Genomic DNA, 19,709 nt, shown 5'->3' with positions numbered 1-19,709 from the left:
GGCCAATCTCTCTTAGCTAGAAATCCTTAATACAATGATTGAAGCTGTTCATTTTATTAACTACAGCTATGCCAAAACTCATGTCAATAATCCAAAAGACAAAGTATTTAAAATAACATTTGGTGTCTTTCCCTTGGCCCATTCCTAGTAACTCTGAATAGAACTTGAATAGAACTCTAAATAGAAACATAGAAGAAATAAGAATTCAATATTTCACGTTTTAATAGCATGTTTCAACATTAAGTTTTATGTTTGGATACTCTGACCTATGCTTTATGCAATGTATCTCAATCCTCATACCACATAAAAGGCGTCTGTACAAATAAGCCTAGGATTTCAACACAGCTTACAAGCTGGTACACCTAGAAAACTCAAACACTATAAACAGTGTAAGACAATTCCCTGATGTTCCAAGGAAGGCAGAAAACAGGTGCTTCTTTCCAACTCAGAGTTGTAATAGTTTACACAGCCATCAACCAATAATCTACAAAAAACCCACCTTGATGGTGGAAGAGAAGGGGCTGACCTTAAGGCCCAGCCCAGGCATAGCAACTATTCTAAGGAACTGAATGGTGCCCACAAGGTCCAGCCCACTTTCACTGAAGGCCTCACCACCAACATCAGATAAATTAGGCCTACTGTCTCTAATCCAGGAGGTAACAAAGTGAAAGCCTTTTTAGGTGCCTTATCCTTCTCCTTTTTTAGGGTGTAATAGAATCTAAACACAGTTAAGAATGAACAAGTACTACCCCGTAGGATATAAGCCTTGTTACTCACTGCCTGGCACCAATGTTATGCTCCGGAGCCCCCATCCAGTCCCTTATGCTCTGTCACCAGGGAGAGAAATTGCACCTGCATCTTTAAGTTAATGTCTGGTGCAAAGCAAATGCTCAATAAATAACTGATGGAAGAATTTCTTCATGATATTAGAATCATGAAGAGAACAACCACTAGGTATCATCTTTGGGCAGATGCTTGGTCTATCAGTTAAAGACAAGCACATTCCATACCAAAATTCCTGAACTGCATACATAGAATTCCAGCTTTCCTACTCTTGCAGACCTTGGAGGCAGCAAGTGACTGCCAACTTAGTGCTTTGCCACAAGATTTGGATAGAGTTCTCAGCTCCCAGCTTTTACCCAGGATGGACCTTTCCAATGCAAGCTTGGGAAGGGAGCCAACAAACGAAGATATAAAGTGATTTTACTTTTTTGCAGGGCAGGAGAGAAGAGAGTAATTACCCGACTTTTGAAAAGTACTCATAATCTTCTGGTTATAAATCTCAGTTCTGTCCTCGCCCCCAGCTTTCTACCACATTCTGAGATCCTCCAGCTACTGCTGCTGATAGCTTTGGCTTGCTGCTCTTCAAAGTTTGGTTTCACAGCCACAGCTTCCACTCCATTATTTTACTAAGATATGACAACTGCTTTGTAATTGGAACCCCACTGATTATAGAGGCTGTAATCCTCTCTCTAAATCAGAAATGCCTCCCAGATCACGCTCCCTGCAGGCTGGTGCAGCACTGCTGCCACAGCACTATCCTATGACAGGTGCAGTTCACCTTCTTGCTGCAGTCACTGTTCACATGCCCTATTCAACATCTGACATGTATTCCACAGCTGTCTGCTCAATGTGAAACAGATGTTTCAAATCATAGGTTGCTCCATAAAGATAAGGTACTAATAGCTACATTTATCTGGGTAGTCAGTTTCTCCAACTGTGAATCTAAACAGACCTCCATTCTTACTACTTTTTGCATGAAATAAGCTTCTACAATGCAAAATAAACTAATTTGTTATTACTCTAATAACAAAAATTACCTGAGAATTAAAGAAATATTAAGATTTTTAACATTAATCCAGGTATTAAACTGCTTTTTCACAACCAATTCTACAGAATCGCACCTTCTGTCAGGGATAATTTTCTCATCACCAGTTTATAGAACAACTACATCCCCCACTCATATGACTGCAAATACAGAGCTGCATTTTCTTGTGTTTACAGAAATCCTACCAGCTCTGCTGGTTGCTCAATAATTCAATTTATCTTTTACTTGAATGTTAAGAGGCATTAGTTGGTCAAAATCTATTTGCACAAATAGTAAAGCCAATGACTAATGTGAAATTTTATGAACTGCTGATCTACTTTAGATAAGCACATGATGAGCAAATGGATGTCATGTCCCTCATTACCATTTCTGGCTGAACACGAACAATTCAGCCTTGAGTAGACCCTTTGTACAATGAAAATGGGCATGTTTCATTCACTGATGACTACTGAGGCACAATCGTGAACAGGGATGAAACTGAAGCAGAAATAGCATCAGATTCTGTGCTTGTCTTCTTAATGGTAAAACCACAAAGCCTTTCAAATCTTTAACCGCTCAAACTAACTTCCACTTAAGAAATCATTTAGGTGTGGGCATCGTGCACAGATGTTAAGATACTGTGTGGGACATTTGCATTCCTTATCAGAGTGCTTGTGTTTGAGTTCCAGCTCTGCTTTTAGATTCCATTTTCCTCTTAATGAGCACCCTGGGAAACACTAAACAATGGCTCAAGTAGTAGAGTCCCAGCCACCCATATGGGAAGCCCAGCTTGAGATCCAGGCTCTGGGCTTCAGCCTGGTTCAATCCAAGTTGCTACAAGGTTTTGAGTGAAGAACAACAAACAGATCTAAGTCTCTCATCTGTCCTTGCCTTTCGAATAATAAAAATGTCTTTAAAAATTACACTGCTTAAAAAAAGTATTATCCTTAGTAAAAAAAAAAAAATGTGTAAGTCCTCCATATTAAAAACACATGACTTGTTTCATATATCATACTTTGTAAAATAAAGTCACAAATATCCATTTGTGGCATATTAAAATTCTCAAACTCTTTTTTCTTAATGCTAAAACAGGTGCTCCTTGCTAATCCGCCACTGAACAAGCACTTAAAAGATGATCCTGACCTTGTCGCTGTTTGTCCTTCCTCTTCCAAGCCCCAACATATTATCTATCTGCTTTACCAGGAGGAGAGTCTATACTGCACAAACCAATGATGTTTGCAGGAACTCTGCAGGGCTACCAACCTTTCACTGACTCAGCACTGCTCTACAAGGTTACTAGAAAGTGGTTTAAGCAAAAATATTTAGCACTGACTATTCCAACTTATTTTTACATCTCAAATATCTCTGTACCATTTTAAAGCCTCAAAATACATATAAATGCGAGACCAAATTGCATAATAATTACATATTTAAAAATGGGTGACGAGACTTGCTTGAAATCCTCCAATTTCCTCAATTCTAGGCAACTGCAAATCCTCCACAAAGGAAGATCATGCTTTGTGATCACAGTCTCCCTCCTTCCCATTAGTAATAGCTACCTGTGGCATAATCCAACAGGAATTCCAGGCTACACTACTGAACATAACTTGAATCCCTCCTCTGCATATCCCCTTCTGAGCACAGGCTGATTCCTCTGACTTAGCATTCAGGCTCCAGACTCAGCATAGGACTGTGAACAAATAACCGCAATAGGTGATTCCCTACAGCATACCATTCATCCAGGCCATGAACTTTAACACATTTGTTATTTCCATTTTCTTGATGAAGATGTTAGAACCTAGATAAAAATCCTTCCTCTGAATCCAGTTTCTTTTCATAACAAGTGAATGGACTGAATGTCTATCTTGGGTGGCACAATCTCATTTTTTATAGTTTTTTTTTTTAACCATAGCTCATTTCAGTGTTAAGAACATACACACTGCTGTGTTAAATGCCAGTTATATAACATGCTAGCTGTGTGACCCCTCTGCACCTGTTATTTTATCTACAAAAGTAATAACAGTTTACCATCTTCAGGGTTATTACGAAGTTAAATGAATAAGTATATGGAAACACTCAAAGCATTGCCTGGAGCATAACTGGAATCCCAGTTTTGTTGTTGTTGTTGTTGCTGTTATTTTAAGCACACCAAGATAATTAAAACTTGAGTTATAAGGCTGGTGCAGTGGCTCAACAAGCTAGTCATGTGCCTGCTTTGCCTTGGAAGTTAACTTTGCTAGTTCCAGTTTTCTAGTCTGTGAGAAAAAGAATGTGTGTTACATGCATGTATGTAAAACATGCTATACTAAAGAGGTGTTATAAGGATGGAAAGCACCTGTACCAGACACTGGATTGCCAAAGTCCCAAGATTTATTTTTATTTGAAAAGCAATTACAGAGACAAGGTAAGAAAGATCTTCCATCCACTAGTTCACTCCCCAAAAGGCTGCAATGGGTGGAGCTGAGCTGAGCCGATCCAAAACTAGGAGCTAGGAGCTTCTTCCAGGTTTCCCACATAGGTGTAAGGGCCAAAGGCTTTGGTCCATCCTCTGCTGTTTTCCCAGGCTATAACAAGGAGGTGGAATAGAAGTGGCCCGGGACCCAAAAAATGTGCCCAAAAAGGATGCTAGCACCACAGGCAGAAGCTTGGCCTACTATGCCATGGCACTGGGCTGGCACTTTTTTTTTTAAATGGTTTGCTTATTCATTTGAAAGAGTTGGAGAGAAGAAGAGACACAGAGCGAGAGAAAGAACAGGCTTCCATCTGCTGGTCCACTCTCCAGTTGGCTACAACATCCAAGACTAAGCCAGGCCAAACCCAAGAGCCACATTAGGTCTTCCACATGGGCAGAAGGGCTGAAACATTAGTCATCTTCCACTACTTTTTCCAGGCCATCAGCAGGAATTTGGTTCACAAGTGGAGCAGCTGGGACTTGAACCAGTGCTTATGTGGGATGCTGGCATCACAGCCCACAACATTCCCCACTATACTCCATCTGGGTACTACCTAACGGCAAGACATACCTCCACTGTAAAGCTGAATACATAAGTTCCTCCTTACCACAGTTTCATTTTCTATGATAGCAGTAATCTATAGTCAACCATGGTGTGAAAAGATAAAATGGAAACTGCAAGAAATAAACAATATAAAAGTTTCAAATAATTTTTATTGCAGTATTTTGCTATGGTTAGTTAATTTCATCATTCACTGTTATTAATTTCTTTTATAAATCAAAATTTATCTTAGGTATGAAACACAGAAACAGAGGGGAAAAGCATTGCATAAGAAGGACTGGTACTATCTGCAGTTTGTTTTAGCAGAGGCTCTGATGCTGCCACATCAGATACAGGGGGACTATTTTTCTAGCCACTCCTGCAATATGAGTGAAGTCATGTAATCTAATTATGACCAGAGCCAGTCTGCAAATTCTCTCGAGCACTTTTCTGAAAAAAAGTTCCTTCCTCAGAAACAAATTGGTAAAAGAAAACCACCCTTTATATGGTGCTATACAAGAATGATTAATGGTGCAATGCAATCTGTCAACCATGGAGGGACAATTCTACAGATCCAAGTCAGGGCTGGGATGAGGGGGGCAGCACAGGAAGCAGCAGATCCTGGCTCCCCGAATTCAGTGTTCCACCACTGCACAGCCCCTCAAGAGTTCCCACCATGTGTGATAACTTCATATCTGTGTTTTGCAGCCATTTTAAGGCTTTCAGTTATCGATGCCAGTACTAGTCTCATTTATGAGGCATTTTCACTTCTTCGGACATCAAAGCTTTCTGTTTCTGGTTTTATAAGAAGCACATATTTATTTGGAAGAGGGGGAGGAGGGGAGGGAAGGGGAGGGAGAGGGAAAGAAAGAAGCAGAGAGTGAATATCTTGCATCTACTGAGAATATAGGATGCTGGCCACCCACCTGCACCACATGCCTGCCCCTAACTATGTTTGCTGCTTAGTCCATCAGCACATTCTTCAGCAGCTCTATGCTGTTTCAGCACTACCAAGAAGCTGCTCCTTCTTGCTCTCTTTTTAAAGTGTTACATTCTCCATCAGGTCCAGTGTCACTTCTCCAACTCTCCTAGCACAGACTCAGGACCACTGGTAAGGATCTGCCCATTGCCAGTTCCATCACACGAACATATTCTTGTACCTACATTTTCTTTTTCACAAATGTGATCATGCACAAATAGTACTAATTCCTAACTCCTGTTTTTTGATGACAGTTAATCAAACATGATCTTCTAATTAGAAGTAATACATGTTGCTACAGGTTTTAAACCCTGTTTGAAAACCATGGCTAAAAAATGTCCTTGGATCCTCTCACTGCAGTATTCATCGCAAGGGAGATATGTATGAATCTTCACAAACATTCTCAAGAGTTGGTAGAATACATAGCTCACTTAGAACACTAGTGGCTTTCCAGGACCACTCCTGCAAAGCTAATGCTGGCATCCCACACATCTCACCTGCAAATTTGCTTCACTTCACAATATAAAGGATTCTGAGAAATGTTTAGAAATTTCTCTGTAGGAATTTGTTATTTAAAAGGTAAGTAGAATGCTTCTGTTGGTATTTTATCCTTTGGTTAATTTCTGCCCAGAAAATCTTTACAAAAGAAACATCAAAAGAAAAAAAAAGGGAATGTTTAAATCTGTTTATATGAAACAGGAATATATGTTGCTATTAACTAAATAAGTTATATGCTGATAATTACATTTCACTAGCACTGTATTCATCATTTTGGTAAGTAAAAAGACTTTTTCCAGAATACAAGCATGAATGAAGAAATTAAAAGTAATGCATTCCTTTGATCACTTCAATTAAGAACCAATGGAATCTCTACTTCTCTCTGCAGCTCACTATTTTAAATAATTTAAAATTGTAAAATGGTTATGGAGAAAATTCCTTTAATCAAAGAGTAAGAACAGATTAAAAAATTAGTCAATTATATTTGACCAGCAAAAAACAGACACACAACAGCACCTCTGAGCTACATTTTCATTACCAACACCATTCTTGTTTTTGAGTTGTTTTCTGGAGCACAGAGGAGATGCACTTCTCAGACACACTTGGTGGTCCCTCTCACACAGGTACACAACTCTGGGCCTCACAGGATGCTGAGCCAACGCCTCCCTGCTGGGATCAGGCTGTTTGGCATCGTACAGGCAGCACACAGATGGCCACAAAACAGAAACCCTGCAGGAATCACTCAGGGAGATGGAAATGAAACCTCTGAGGCTTCATTTCACACCAGCAGACTGCGTTTCTTCTCATGCCTTATGCTCAAAGCATGTGCTCACTTGATTTAATTCTCAGAGGTAGTCTTCTCATCCACAAAAGACACCAGTAAAGGGAAGTATTAGTCTTCGGAGAATATGCTAGCCAACTGTTAAGCAGTCTGTCAGTTTTTATCAGTATCAAAACTGTCAGCAAAGAACAGATGCAGGTTGGAATGGAAACAGATCATAGAGAGCCCACAAAATCATTTAGTGTGGCCATGCCAACACAACCACAGTCAAAACTCAAAATTCAGTAAATCTATAGCAGATTAATTTTTAACTTGATAATTTTGTATGCCCTGTGAGTGATGTTATAAATACCCAAACAGCCTTGGGCAGTATCATTCACAACACCAAAGCAACTATTTACGTAACCATACTTGAACACCACCACCACTTATTTAACATAAGATAAATATTCAAGTTAAATTGCATCTGAGTCTTTAAATTATACTTCCAACCTCATGGTTTGCCCAGAAATAAGACCACTGTCTAACTAGACAGAAGTCTACATGAGTATTTTAATGCCACAATCTTCCTCCCTGTTGCCTGTGGAGTCTCTGCTGAAGTGACTCAAAATTAGAGCTCTAGGGAGAGACAGGGAAATCGGACCTCTGCCAGGACACAGTGGGTCTCTGTCCACATACAGCAAGTTTATTTGGAACACTGGAATTTCATTCTATTCTATTCTAGAGTGTTCTTTTTTATTTGTTTGTTTTGTTTTGTTACTTTTGTAAAGGCAATTACCATGTCTCAGGAAGGATCCTTCAGCTATATAAAATTTTGTTTTGTGAATTGCCATGGCTTCATTCACATTTTTGTTTTATTCCTCCATTTGGTACATACAGCCTCCGAGCGCTGGGTCTCGAATGCTGGAAGGACCCAGACTTGGAAACAGTGTTTTGGTTTCACTGCTGTTGTGTTTGGATGGTTAATTTTTTTTTTCAAACTAAAGCTATATAAATCTTGTGGACCAAACAGAATAAATTACTAAATCAAAAAAAACCATCCATCTGAGTCAAGTGTGGTGTATTCAGAGTTTGTTACATCTGTCACTGTGGTCAACAGCACATCCTACACTCTGAAGAACATCTAATACTGAAGAACATGTAACAACCATGTGTGCCCCTCTTTCTGAAACCCCTTCTGGCATATGGAAGCATTTAAATAGACTTAAATGACTAGTAATTAAATACAAAGCAGCTCTTGCAGGTATGAAGAGGAACTAAAGTAGGGGACAGAAAACCACATGCATATTCACATATTTCCCATGGTTCTACCTATGCATTAATGAGCTGAGTGAGTAGTCCTAACGAGGCCATATGCCCTGCAAAGTGAAATATTTTATATTTGGCCCTATCCAGAAGAAAACTTGTTTTGTTAGCCCTTGCTAAAACTACACCAAAAGCACTTGGTGACCTTTGGCGTAACAGTAAATAGGTCACAAACAGTGAACTTAAGAATGGACATCTAACCTGAATTACCAGGTTGAAATAAAGATCATAACTTCACTAAAACTAATTTAAAGAGATCAAAACTCTAAAACATGACGTTAAGACACATGCTCTCAAACTTCCATTGTGTTTGCATTTTTAAGTGCAAATCAGTCTCATTTTTGGACAGTGGCCTGCTCCTGAGGAGAAAATAAACTGTGGCCCAATATAGCTACCAGTAAGGCCAGGATCACTGAATGCTTTGAACTGAAAAACGAAGTTGGATCTTTGTAGTCTTTCACACTTTCATGAATCTTATGGTTAACAGACTTTTTAAGTCTCTAAACACACCTATGGAACACTTTTATATGATCCAAAGCCCACCCACTGTACGTCATCTGCAACTTCTCCTATATATCCTTAACATCTCTAAACATTTCCTTTACTTTCTTGCTCTAAAGGTACCTTGATTCTCATTTGAAGATGCTGCTTTATGAAGTTCTCCAACTGTCTGGATAAATGGTAGCTATTGAACCCCAAGATTTTGGAGTTTTCTGCTATTTGCAACAAGCTAGAACAGCCAGCAGATCAACAGTACTGCATACCCAAATCTCTGGTAAACTTTGTGACAGGGTGGATGAAAACTAACATCTTTTTGCTTGCTCAAGTCAAAAATACTTTGTACCATCCTTAATTCTCCCCTCTTCCCTCACTTCTCATAGCCAGTCAGTAAATTGCTGGTTTTATGAATCTAGAGTCACGCTACATCCTAAATATTCCAGTGCCACCAGTCAGCATAAGCCATCGTCATCTTTCCTCAGTATTATGGCAACGGTTTCCTTGATGCTAGACTTGCCCTCCTACAATCTAGTCTCAGCACAGGAAGCTGCAACAGTTCTTTAAAGGTAAATTCTTAACTTCTTGACAAACCTCTCCAATGTGTTTCCAAGCCACTAAGAGTAAAAGGCAAATCACTATCTCAACCAGCATGCCCCTTTCTTCACCCCTTACACCACATCTGTCCTGTCATCACTGCCCCTCAGACCAATCCACCTCAGCTGCACTGTCATCCTTGCTGGTCCTGTACACGGCAAATAGAATGCTACAGACCATGATTTTCACTTGTTCTGTTTGGATGCTGCCACCCACTCATCCAAATATTCACATTCTCTTTTTCTTCCAATGATACCTCCCCATCCACCCACTTGAAAAATTACAACTACGCATTTTTGTTTTATCTATAGCACTGACTACATACAATCCATCTTTTGCTTAACTATTTATTCACTATGTGCCAAATGGAAAGCTTCCAGTGGACAAGGACTGTTATTGATCTCCTTTTAGAACTGTCTCCCTAGTATGTACAATAGTGCCTGGACACACAGTGGATAAATAAATATTGGATAAATTAATGAGAATCTGGAAGTGTAGGACAAGAATCAGAGCTAGCCTATATCTTACATTTCCAAATTGCAAACTAATAAAACTGAGTATTCAGACTGTGAAAAAATTCTGTCATAAAAGACAACAATGCATATAATCTAAGATATTTTCTTACCTTGGCAATAAATCTTTTTTCTTTCTCTCTTATTTAACCACAAATGAAAATAAATACAGAAATTATGTGGCCAAGAATTCAACACAATTGTACTTACAGCCCCTGAACTGAAGCTCTGCTTTTAAAATTAAAGTTATATTTTATATTTCTAATGTACTACATTCATCATAGGTGAATTTTACCTCTAGGGAGTATACACATATGATATTCCAGATTCCCAAGGTCTAAATAAAACATTCAACTCTAATTCTTAAAACAAAAAAAATTTAATAGTAAATGAGGTCTGTTTTTTTCAACTAGTTTACTTTAGTTGTCAACCTTTCTCCAAAGGCGGGGGGTGGGGGAAGGGCCTAGATCTTAAAAAAAAAAAATCTTAAAATTAAAAAAATCAAGCCAATTCTTTCATAAGGAAGAGAAAAAAATATATAAAAATAAACTGATAATATCTGTTCATAAGCAAAGAATAAGCACCTCTTGTGTGAAACCTATTTATTTATCATACCAGATAGCATGCAAGGGAATATTAAAAAGTTTATGGAAGGGCCCGGCAGCGTGGCCTAGCAGCTAAAGTCCTCACCTTGAACATGCCAGAATCCCATACGGGTGCCAGTTCTAATCCCAGCAGCTCCATTTCCCATGCAGCTCCCTGCTTGTGGCCTGGGAAAGCAGTTGAGGACGGCCCAAAGCCTTGGGACCCTGCACCCATGTGAGAGATCCGGAAGAAGTTCCTGGATCCTGGCTTAGGATCGGCATAGCATTAGCCATTGCAGTCACTTGGGGAGTGAATTATCGGACGGAAGATCTTCCTCTGTCTCTCCTCCTCTCTGTATATCTGACTTTCCAATAAATAAATAAATAAATCTTTAAAAAAAAAGTTTATGGAAAAAAGTAATTAACACATTGCTCCTGCAGCACTAGCATCCCATATGGGCACAGACACAGTCAACCTGCTTCTGATTCAGTTCCCTGCTAATGCACTTGGGAAAAAAACCAGAAGTTGGCTCAAGTACCTGTATTTTACGTGGACAGGTTTATATAAGGCTATTTATAATATTATTTTATATCATATATAATATAATCGATATATAATAATTTATACATTAATATATAATATTCTATATAATTTAAATTGTATATATAAGCCTATTTATAATATTATTTTCCATAGCCACATGCTCTTTATCTTTGGCAATTTTTGTTTTATTGGTTTCCACCTTGGTGGTATACTATATTCGCCTTTGGATGTTTTTCATGTTTTAGAAAAAATTGGTACATGTAAACACTTTCCATGCCTTTTTAAAAAAAGGTTTATTTATATAAAGCAGATTTATGGAGGGGACAGACAGAATAAAAAATCTTTTGTCCACTGCTTCACTCCCCAAGTGGCTGCAAAGGCCAGAACTGAGCATGTCCAAAGCCAAGAGTCAGGAGCTTCTTCCTGGTCTCCCACACGAAGCAGGGTCCCAAGGCTTTGGGCTGCCCTCGACTTCTTTCCAGATCACAAGCAGGGAGCTGGATGGGAAGTAGAGCAGCCAGGATATGCACTAGCACCCACATGGAATTCCTGCACATGCAAGGGGAAGACTTTAGCCACTAGGCAACCGTGCCGGGCCCCTTCAAATGTTTAAACCATTAGTTTATATATGGCGTCTCTTTTTAAATATTGAACTGTATGCTCAACATTGCTTCTAAAACAATAAGGATTCTTGTACTTTTTAACAAAACAAAAGAAATCCATGCACTTTTTCATAGCATGTGTTTACCATTAATTTTCTAAAGACACTTTGTATATATGAATTTCAACATTTTGTACCATATTCCAAAAACTTTTCAAACCCCTCATATTTTCCATCAGCCATGAGAATAAATATTAAATTAAAATGACCCCTTTTTATTCTCATCAGTTATATTTACATACAATAAGCCCCTAGATTTGGGTATAAAATCTGCTATTTAAGTTATCAAAAATTACATTTTAATGTTATTTACAGTAAAGCTTTTTCAGAATTATTTTGTAAAGGGAAACATTCTCTATAAAACCAGAGAGAAAGATGGTGCTCGTGGAGGGGGTGAACCACTATTTTTCTATTTAAAATGCTGAGATGTCACATCTACCAAAAGTCTTTGAAGACTGCTTTCACATCTCCTTTTCCCCCTAGGAACTCATTATGTGTGCATCAATGAGGAGAGCACTGACATACACTGGCTTCCTTATTAAACATCTCTTTTTTTGTGAGAGCTCAGTAAGCCAAACAAACCACTTTCAAATTCAGGTAATAGGTGTCTTATGGTATACTCAGGCTAGAGCCATCATCTTGAAGGTTTCAGTTGTTTTAGAACTCTAGTGATGACTTATTATTATTACTTACCAAGTCCTAGAAGATCCACAGTGGGTTCTGCAGCTTTTTTAGGGCTGGTACTTTTTTTAGGTTCTAATTGTTGATCTTCTTTTTTCTGTAGTTTTAAAATAGAAGATTATATTTATTAATTTTTATCAAACAAGTATCAATAAACAATATGCCTTTGATGTAGCTAGCATATATAAAGAAACATAGCAAACATTTATAATGAAGCCCAGACCGTTTACCGTTATATCAAGAGCAAGTATATATGATTAATTAATTTGTGACAGGACCCTAAAATCATGTCTAAACACATCTGATTCTTCCTATACTTTGCTAGGGTCTGTGCAGTGGGTGTGGGGGACACAAAGGTGTGAAAAGAACTGTTCCATTGCAGGCAAGGTCGCAAGGAATTTCCCGCTGCATGGCAGGGCCCAGGGGATGTCTCTACAACCACATGAAAGCGGTCTACCTCCCTTTGCATGGACACCGGAAAACCGCGCTGAGAATTTTGTAATCTATTTAGGCATTGTTTGCCACTGTGGGAGTTGGTCTTTACTATCAATGTGAGCTTGGAAGTTGATGCTGCTGCTAAGTCTTGCCAAAGGCCTTTTACAATTCATGCTGTCTCTGCTGCCCCCAATTGATCATCCTTGGTCTTTAGTTTCCCCATTTTTGTGATGAATTTCCTCCCTTAACTGAATTAAGATTAAGTTGTAGAATGAGGATTGTAATAGAAATGTTACTGACTCAAAACTTCTTTTGAGAGCTTTAAGGTGAAATAATTGGCAGAATTATCCTTGGAAACACCCACTTGACCATGACATCAAAAGTCTGTGCCAGAGATTGTGTCTGCTTCTGTATAAAAAAGGGGACAGCTTTCTTGCAGTGTCCATTATAATGCTGAAATTGTAGCGGTCCATTTCTTTTCTCTCTATGCCTATTCCATGCACCCTTCTCGAGTTCCAAACTCGGCTGGAGCTGGACTCTGGCAATATTTGGGCTTGAAGCCTCAAATGCACTGCTCCCCCATCACCCATATTCATGGCTGGCAAGACACCACTGTACCAGGAAAAAGCTGAAAAAAAAAGTTCTTTGATTTTCATCACAAGCCCAACCTATTAATGACTTCTGAAATACAGTATTCTCATTCTCAGCAGTTAAAGTCACAGTTACATTCCAAGCTGACACAAGAGAAACCCTGTGTAAGGATGAAATGACTTTCAACCAGGCCAGTCAGGAAAAAACCACTGTTCCTGCTAGAACAGGACGTGAACTGAGTAAGGCTGTCTCATGGACCCACTGGTATGCATGAAATCTGGCATTGGGAGAGGTTCTGATGGAGGAGCCTGGGCAACTCCTCTGGCAGGACACAGACCCTGCAGGTAAGTGCAAGAAACACGGATAGGAAACAGCCCAGAATAGGTTATGGAAAGTTACCCACTGGCATACATTTGGCAGGGGTCAGGGAAGACCAGGCTGAATCAGTTCACGTCATCCACTGGCAAATCCGAGCACCAGAACAGAGTGTGGGTCAAGCCAGGTTTGGTCGTGACAAAAACCAGTGCACAATAAGGAATGCCAAGGTGAAGTGACCTGTACCAGATGTGACTGCAGCGCCCAACCAGCATGCGTGAGAACCAGGGAGGGAGGGAGGGCGTGGAACCAGCAGGGGGAGTAAGGGGTCACCCCTGCTGGACAGCTATTCCCATTGGAGAGCATGAGCTGGGATGGGGGCAGATCAGACCAGGCAGGGCTACAACACCTGTAGGCCTCATGTGGCCTAGATCAGGGAAAAGTCAGGCTGGGCTGATTATTGCTACTGGTGCAAACTACAATTAGAGTGGGTGAGGGTTGGTTGGGCTTAGTCACAACATCAGCTGGAAGAAGCTGGCACTGGGGGTTAGTTCTGTCAAATCAAACCACAGAACTATCTGGGAGTGCATAATCTGGGAGTGGGAGAGGCCTGGGAGGGAAATAGTGGGCTCCTCCCTCTTGGGTTACCACTTCCATGGGAGGGCACGAAAAACTAGGACAGAGGCTGGGGTGGCTAGACAGAAAGGCACCCAACAGCATGTGTGTGGGCTGAATAGTCGAGCTGGTTGGGTTTAACGAGGCTTCAATGCCCACTGACATGTATGAGAGTTGAATGGGATGTGGGACAGACTGGACTAGTCTGCTGCACATACTGGCAAACCAGGATAGGGGGCGGACCTGGTGGGGGTTATAGTGGGTCGCTCTGACTAGGCTGCAGCTCCCGCTGGTTTATGCGAGGGCCGAGTGTATGCTGGGTAGAATCAAGCTGGACTGTAACACCCACTGATTCCAGTGGAAGACAGAACTGGAAACAAAACCGAACCAGCAATTGCAACCACCAGCTGATTGCAGGGATGGACTGTGCTGGGCCCTGTACTTGCTAGTACACACAAGAATCTGATCTGGGAACACCTCAGACAAAGTTTCTTTGGGGATCTCCCCAATTGAACTGCTGAACTCAGAACCCTAGGCATGAAAAGACAGAGAACAGAACAAGTCAGTCAACTATCTCAGCCATATGCTGGCAGTGAAAAACTGGGCAAATGGAGACTCTAAGATAGACTATGTCAATCAGTGGATTCTGCAGTGACCTCATTGTGCTTGGAATGGCAAAACTGGCAGCAATTCATAACTGCTGAACTATCAAAACCACTTGGGCAAGACCCTCGGAGCATGCCCCACATCAGGGACCTGGGATGGGTGGGTGGCTGGTGGGGCTTCTCCTTTTATCTCCCCCTTTGCCCCAGATACATGACAAAAACAATGTGGAAATAATAGTCTTACCCACACACATACAAAAAGAAAAAAAGAAATAACCTTCAACCACTGAATTATGAGCTTGAACATCCACCTCTCTTAAACTAAAAAAATAAAACATTCAATCATTCCCTCATATCTCAAACCAATTTTATAAAATCAATCCTTCTATAACTACCCAAATTCACAACTTTGTTACTAAGTTCACTTTTTCTTCAATTATCAATATGTAATTTCTAAAAATATTTTTATATTACTCACTTTCTGATTTAAAATTACTTTTATTCATCAGATTACCACCACTGATTTAATAACCATCACTAATACAAAAACATCACTTTATAACCATATATATTTTAAAGGGGTTTCACATAATCCTTTCTACATGCTTACTTTTCAACCTGAGATTTATGCTATTTATCAAAAAGGAACTCAAAATAATTTCAAAGACATGACTTGCAGTAATGAAGTAAACAATTCTTTTCACCCGATTACTTAAAATTATGAAGAACAGTCTTCCTTCCTCCCTTTTAAGCTTTTACTAGACAACCTGTTATGCAACTATCCAAATGTGCAAAGGAATATAGGGATAGAGGCCACAAGCACGCAAACTTCAAATGTTCCAGGATATCATCCTGAAAGCTTACTGAGGCATATTTGCACTGCCCTTTAATACTCTGGGAAAGGGTCTTACATTTTAAAGACATTTAAAATTTAACACATAGTTAATTGTTTAAAATCAGAACAAAATGTAAGTTGAAAACAAACCCAGTTCCATGGCTCAACCAGCTAATCTACTGTTTGCAGGTGCCAGCAATGTAAATAGGTACCAATCTGTGTCTTGGCTGGTACTTTCCATTCAGCTCCCTACTTGTGGTCTGGGAAAGCAGTGGAGGATGCCCCAAGTCTTTGGGATCCTGTACCCATGTTGCACTTCAGATCAGCTAAGCTCCAGCCACTGTGGCCATCTGGGAAATGGACCAGTGAATGGAAGATAATCCTTCTGTTCTGTAAATCTGCCTTTCAAACAAAATTCTGAAAAGAAACCTACATAATCTAGCCAAATTCATATATTATGCACACTAAATCTCAGATACTCTATCAAAAACAAACAGTGTAACAAACATTCTTATTTTTTTCTGATCAGTAAAACCCAGAATGTTCCAGGGGAAAATGCAGTGAACAACAAAACCTGTACTGGTCTTACTCCTGTTTACTTCCAATGTTCTAACAATCTGGAAGATTTTCAGGTTGTTTTGTTTTGTTTTGTTTTGTTTTCAGAACGTACTTATTTGAAAGGCAGAGTTACAAAGAGAAATGGAGATAACAGAGATCTCCCCAACACACTAGTTCACCAACACCCCCACCAGGCACAGCTGGGCTAGGCCAAAGCCAGGAGCCTAGAGCTTCATCTAGGTCGTTCACATAGGTTCAAGGGCCCATACACTTATTTCATCTTCCTCTGCTTTCCCAGGCCATCAGCAGGGAGCCATATTGGAAGTGGAATAGCCAGGACCCAAACCAACTCACAAATGGGATACAATCATTGCAGGAGATTAAACCTGCAAAACCACAATGCTGGTCCCCAAGATAAGTTTCCTGTAAATCCAAATTCAAATTCTCATTTATGAGGCATTTTGCCACCAAATCAGAACTATTATATTTGAAAGGGAGGTTAAAATTTGAAAAAAAAAAAAAAAAACAAAAAAAACATTTTATATACCTGTTTCCAAATGCCTGTAATAATCACAGTTGGGTAAGGTCAAAATGCAAAGCCAGGTACTCAGTCCAGGTCTCCTGCGTAACTTAAGACAGCAATGCTGCATCCTGGAGAGTGTGTTAAGAAACTAGAAGGGGGTGCAGAACCCACACCTGAATTCAGGCACTCCAATATGTGATGCTGCTGTGCTAAGTCTTAAACACTATGCCAAATGCTCATCCCTACAAAGAAACTTTTTTGCGTTTTTTTCACAAAACTAAATCCTAGTGTTAAATTAATTCTTAATAGAGTGCTTAACAAAATCATTAGAGAAGTTTCTCTTGTTTCTACAACAGGTCAAATTATTAGTGAAGATTGTTTATGCCCCAAACTTACTAGTACAGAGTTGGCTATTCCAGATGGATTTAAACAAACCATACATTAATCACAATTGGCATCTCCATCTTCCAGTCATAGTGAAGTAGTAACTTGAACATACTGATGTCATACTGAAGTAACTTTTGATGTTACTTTTCTGTTTCACAGTAACCTAAGTACTACTTACACATAGTAATGAGAGCTACCAAGATTGAACTCAGATGTCACACTCCTCTATACATAATCAGAAACCTAATAAATTAACCTCTTTATTCTAACTATGAAACAGCCAGAGATACAACAAAGCACAACAACGGCTAAGAAATCTTCCTAAAATTCTACACAGGTAAACAAACAGCTTATATTTTGTAGCTAAATACCAATAAAAACACATTGTCTACACAACTATTCAACAGCACTTGAAAAGCAATTTTGATTAGTAACTACTCTTGCAAGGCTTTTTGCAGAAGGAAAAATTACTTAGTTTGGGGCTAATAATATCTAAAATTATAGACTAGAGAAAAACAAATGTTTCTGTAATATTGCAATTGCCACGGTTCAAAAAAACCCTAAAATGTACAATTACATAAACAAAGATATATATAAATTCAACCACTATTAATTATAAAGTAATGTCAAAAATGGGAAATGCTGACTATCCTAATTTGATCAGAACAAATATTTTATATATATATAAACCACATTTGTATTGAAACTCCAGAATGTAGTCTGTGTATAAGTACTTATACAATTTTTATGGTCTATGTTTTGTGTTTTACTCCATTATATTATATATTCAACCCAATACGATCATTAAATTGTGAGGTAAAGCCTATTTCAAATAAGCACTACCTCCAGCCATTGAATCAATTCACTGCTAGGGCTGCCCAATAATGTCATATTGTTAAAGTTGACAAGGCAGATACTCAGTTTTTGATAGAAGGGGAATATTAATGATCTCAGATAATGAACTGGGAAGAAACAGGTAAGGGTAAGTCTCCTTTATTTGGCACATTATATAATCTAGCATTTCAAAAATCAAGTGGAATTTTTGTTTTTAAAGATTTATTTAATTTTAATGGAGAGACAAAGAAGATCTTCTGGCTGTTGATTCACTCCCCAAGTGACCGCAATGGCCTGAGCTATGCCAATCCATAGCCAGGAGCCTCTTCCTGGTCTCCCACACAGGTGCAGGGTCCCAAGGCTTTGGGCCGTCCTCCACTGCTTCCCCGGGCCACGGGCAGGGAGCTGGATGGGAAGTGGAGCAGCTGGGACATGAACTGGTGCCCATATGGGATCCCAGCATATGCAAGGCAAGGACCCCAGCCACTAGGCTACTGCGCCAGGTCCAAAAACCAAGTATTTAAGATGATCAAGTTTAGAAAAGTTTTCTTCTTGTCCCTTATACAGCATCGAAGACATGGGATAGATTTACATAATCTGGACTTAATAGAAGCTGTATTCTGTGTTCATCCTGAAAAATCACATCTTGTGACTAAAACAAACTGTAGTAGTGGCCTTCAAAAACTTCATGGGGTATATGTATTACGAAAAAACTATGCAGTGTTACCAAAAAAATGCACCAAAATAAACCTTTTTTAACCTTTTTTCCCTACATACTATCTGACATTTCCTCACATTTGCTGATCTCTCGTTAATGTTCACAGAACTTTAAACAAATTTCCATAAATACTTTGGTGGAGGCAGGCACTTGGCACAGTAAGTTCCCTCTAGAACTGCAGCCGATACACAGTGTTTGGGTTAGGATCTCTGCCCCATTTCCCACCCTCCTCCTGTTAATGCATACTTTGTGGGGCAAAAGCTGATGGATCAAGCATTTGGGATCTGCCATGCATATGGGAGATGCAATTGGAGTTTTGGAAGTTCCTGATCGTTACACATATTTTGAGTTAAGTAGCAGATGGAAAATCTGATTGCCTTTTTCTCTCTCCATCATTTTCTTCCTCTTACTTACCCCTCTGCCTTTAAAGCAAAATTAAGTAAAATTCTAAACACATTTTAGTTAACAATTAAACAGATGTGCAACACACATGGTTTCCTGATAAATTCTCCTAAATTGAAAATAATCTTCAAGAAGATGTCTGCTTTCTCTAAGATTTGCCTATTACACAAGAAGTCATGATCCTAAAAAAAAAAAAAACTGTTATAATACTGGGACCAGCATTGTGGTATTAAATAAGCCTCTGCCTGCAATGTCAGTTTCCTATATGTGCACCAGCTAGAGCTCTTAGCTGCTCTAATTCTGATCCAGCTCCCTGTTAACATGCCTGGGAAAGCAGCAGAAAACAGCCTAAGTCCATGGAATCCTGAACCCATGTGGTAGACCTGGTTGAAGCTTTTAACTCCTGGCTTGGGTCTGGCCCAGCCTGGCCACTGAGTTCCATGAACCAACAATG

At 39.5% G+C, this 19,709-nt stretch overlaps 1 protein-coding gene across 7 annotated transcripts in view; it reads right to left on the bottom strand.

Moving 5' to 3' along the window:
- Window positions 1-19,709, bottom strand: part of SMAP1 (small ArfGAP 1) — a 130,765-nt gene that overhangs the window by 15,087 nt on the left and 95,969 nt on the right. For 3 of the 7 annotated variants that reach the window (XM_040983612.1, XM_040983615.1, XM_040983617.1), the window contains one exon: window positions 12,450-12,534. In XM_040983612.1, coding sequence (XP_040839546.1) covers window positions 12,450-12,534 — 85 coding nt within the window. Of the gene's footprint in view, window positions 1-12,449; window positions 12,541-14,666; window positions 14,677-19,709 lie in introns of all 7 variants that reach the window. The other 4 variants (XM_040983613.1, XM_040983616.1, XM_040983611.1 and 1 more) reach the window with 2 other exon arrangements.

Source organism: Ochotona curzoniae, unplaced genomic scaffold, assembly GCF_017591425.1.
Source record: "Ochotona curzoniae isolate NIBS_2020 unplaced genomic scaffold, NIBS_Ocur_1.0 contig_3819, whole genome shotgun sequence".
Classification (NCBI taxonomy): domain Eukaryota; kingdom Metazoa; phylum Chordata; class Mammalia; order Lagomorpha; family Ochotonidae; genus Ochotona; species Ochotona curzoniae.
This window is presented reverse-complemented; position numbering and strand designations above follow the sequence as displayed.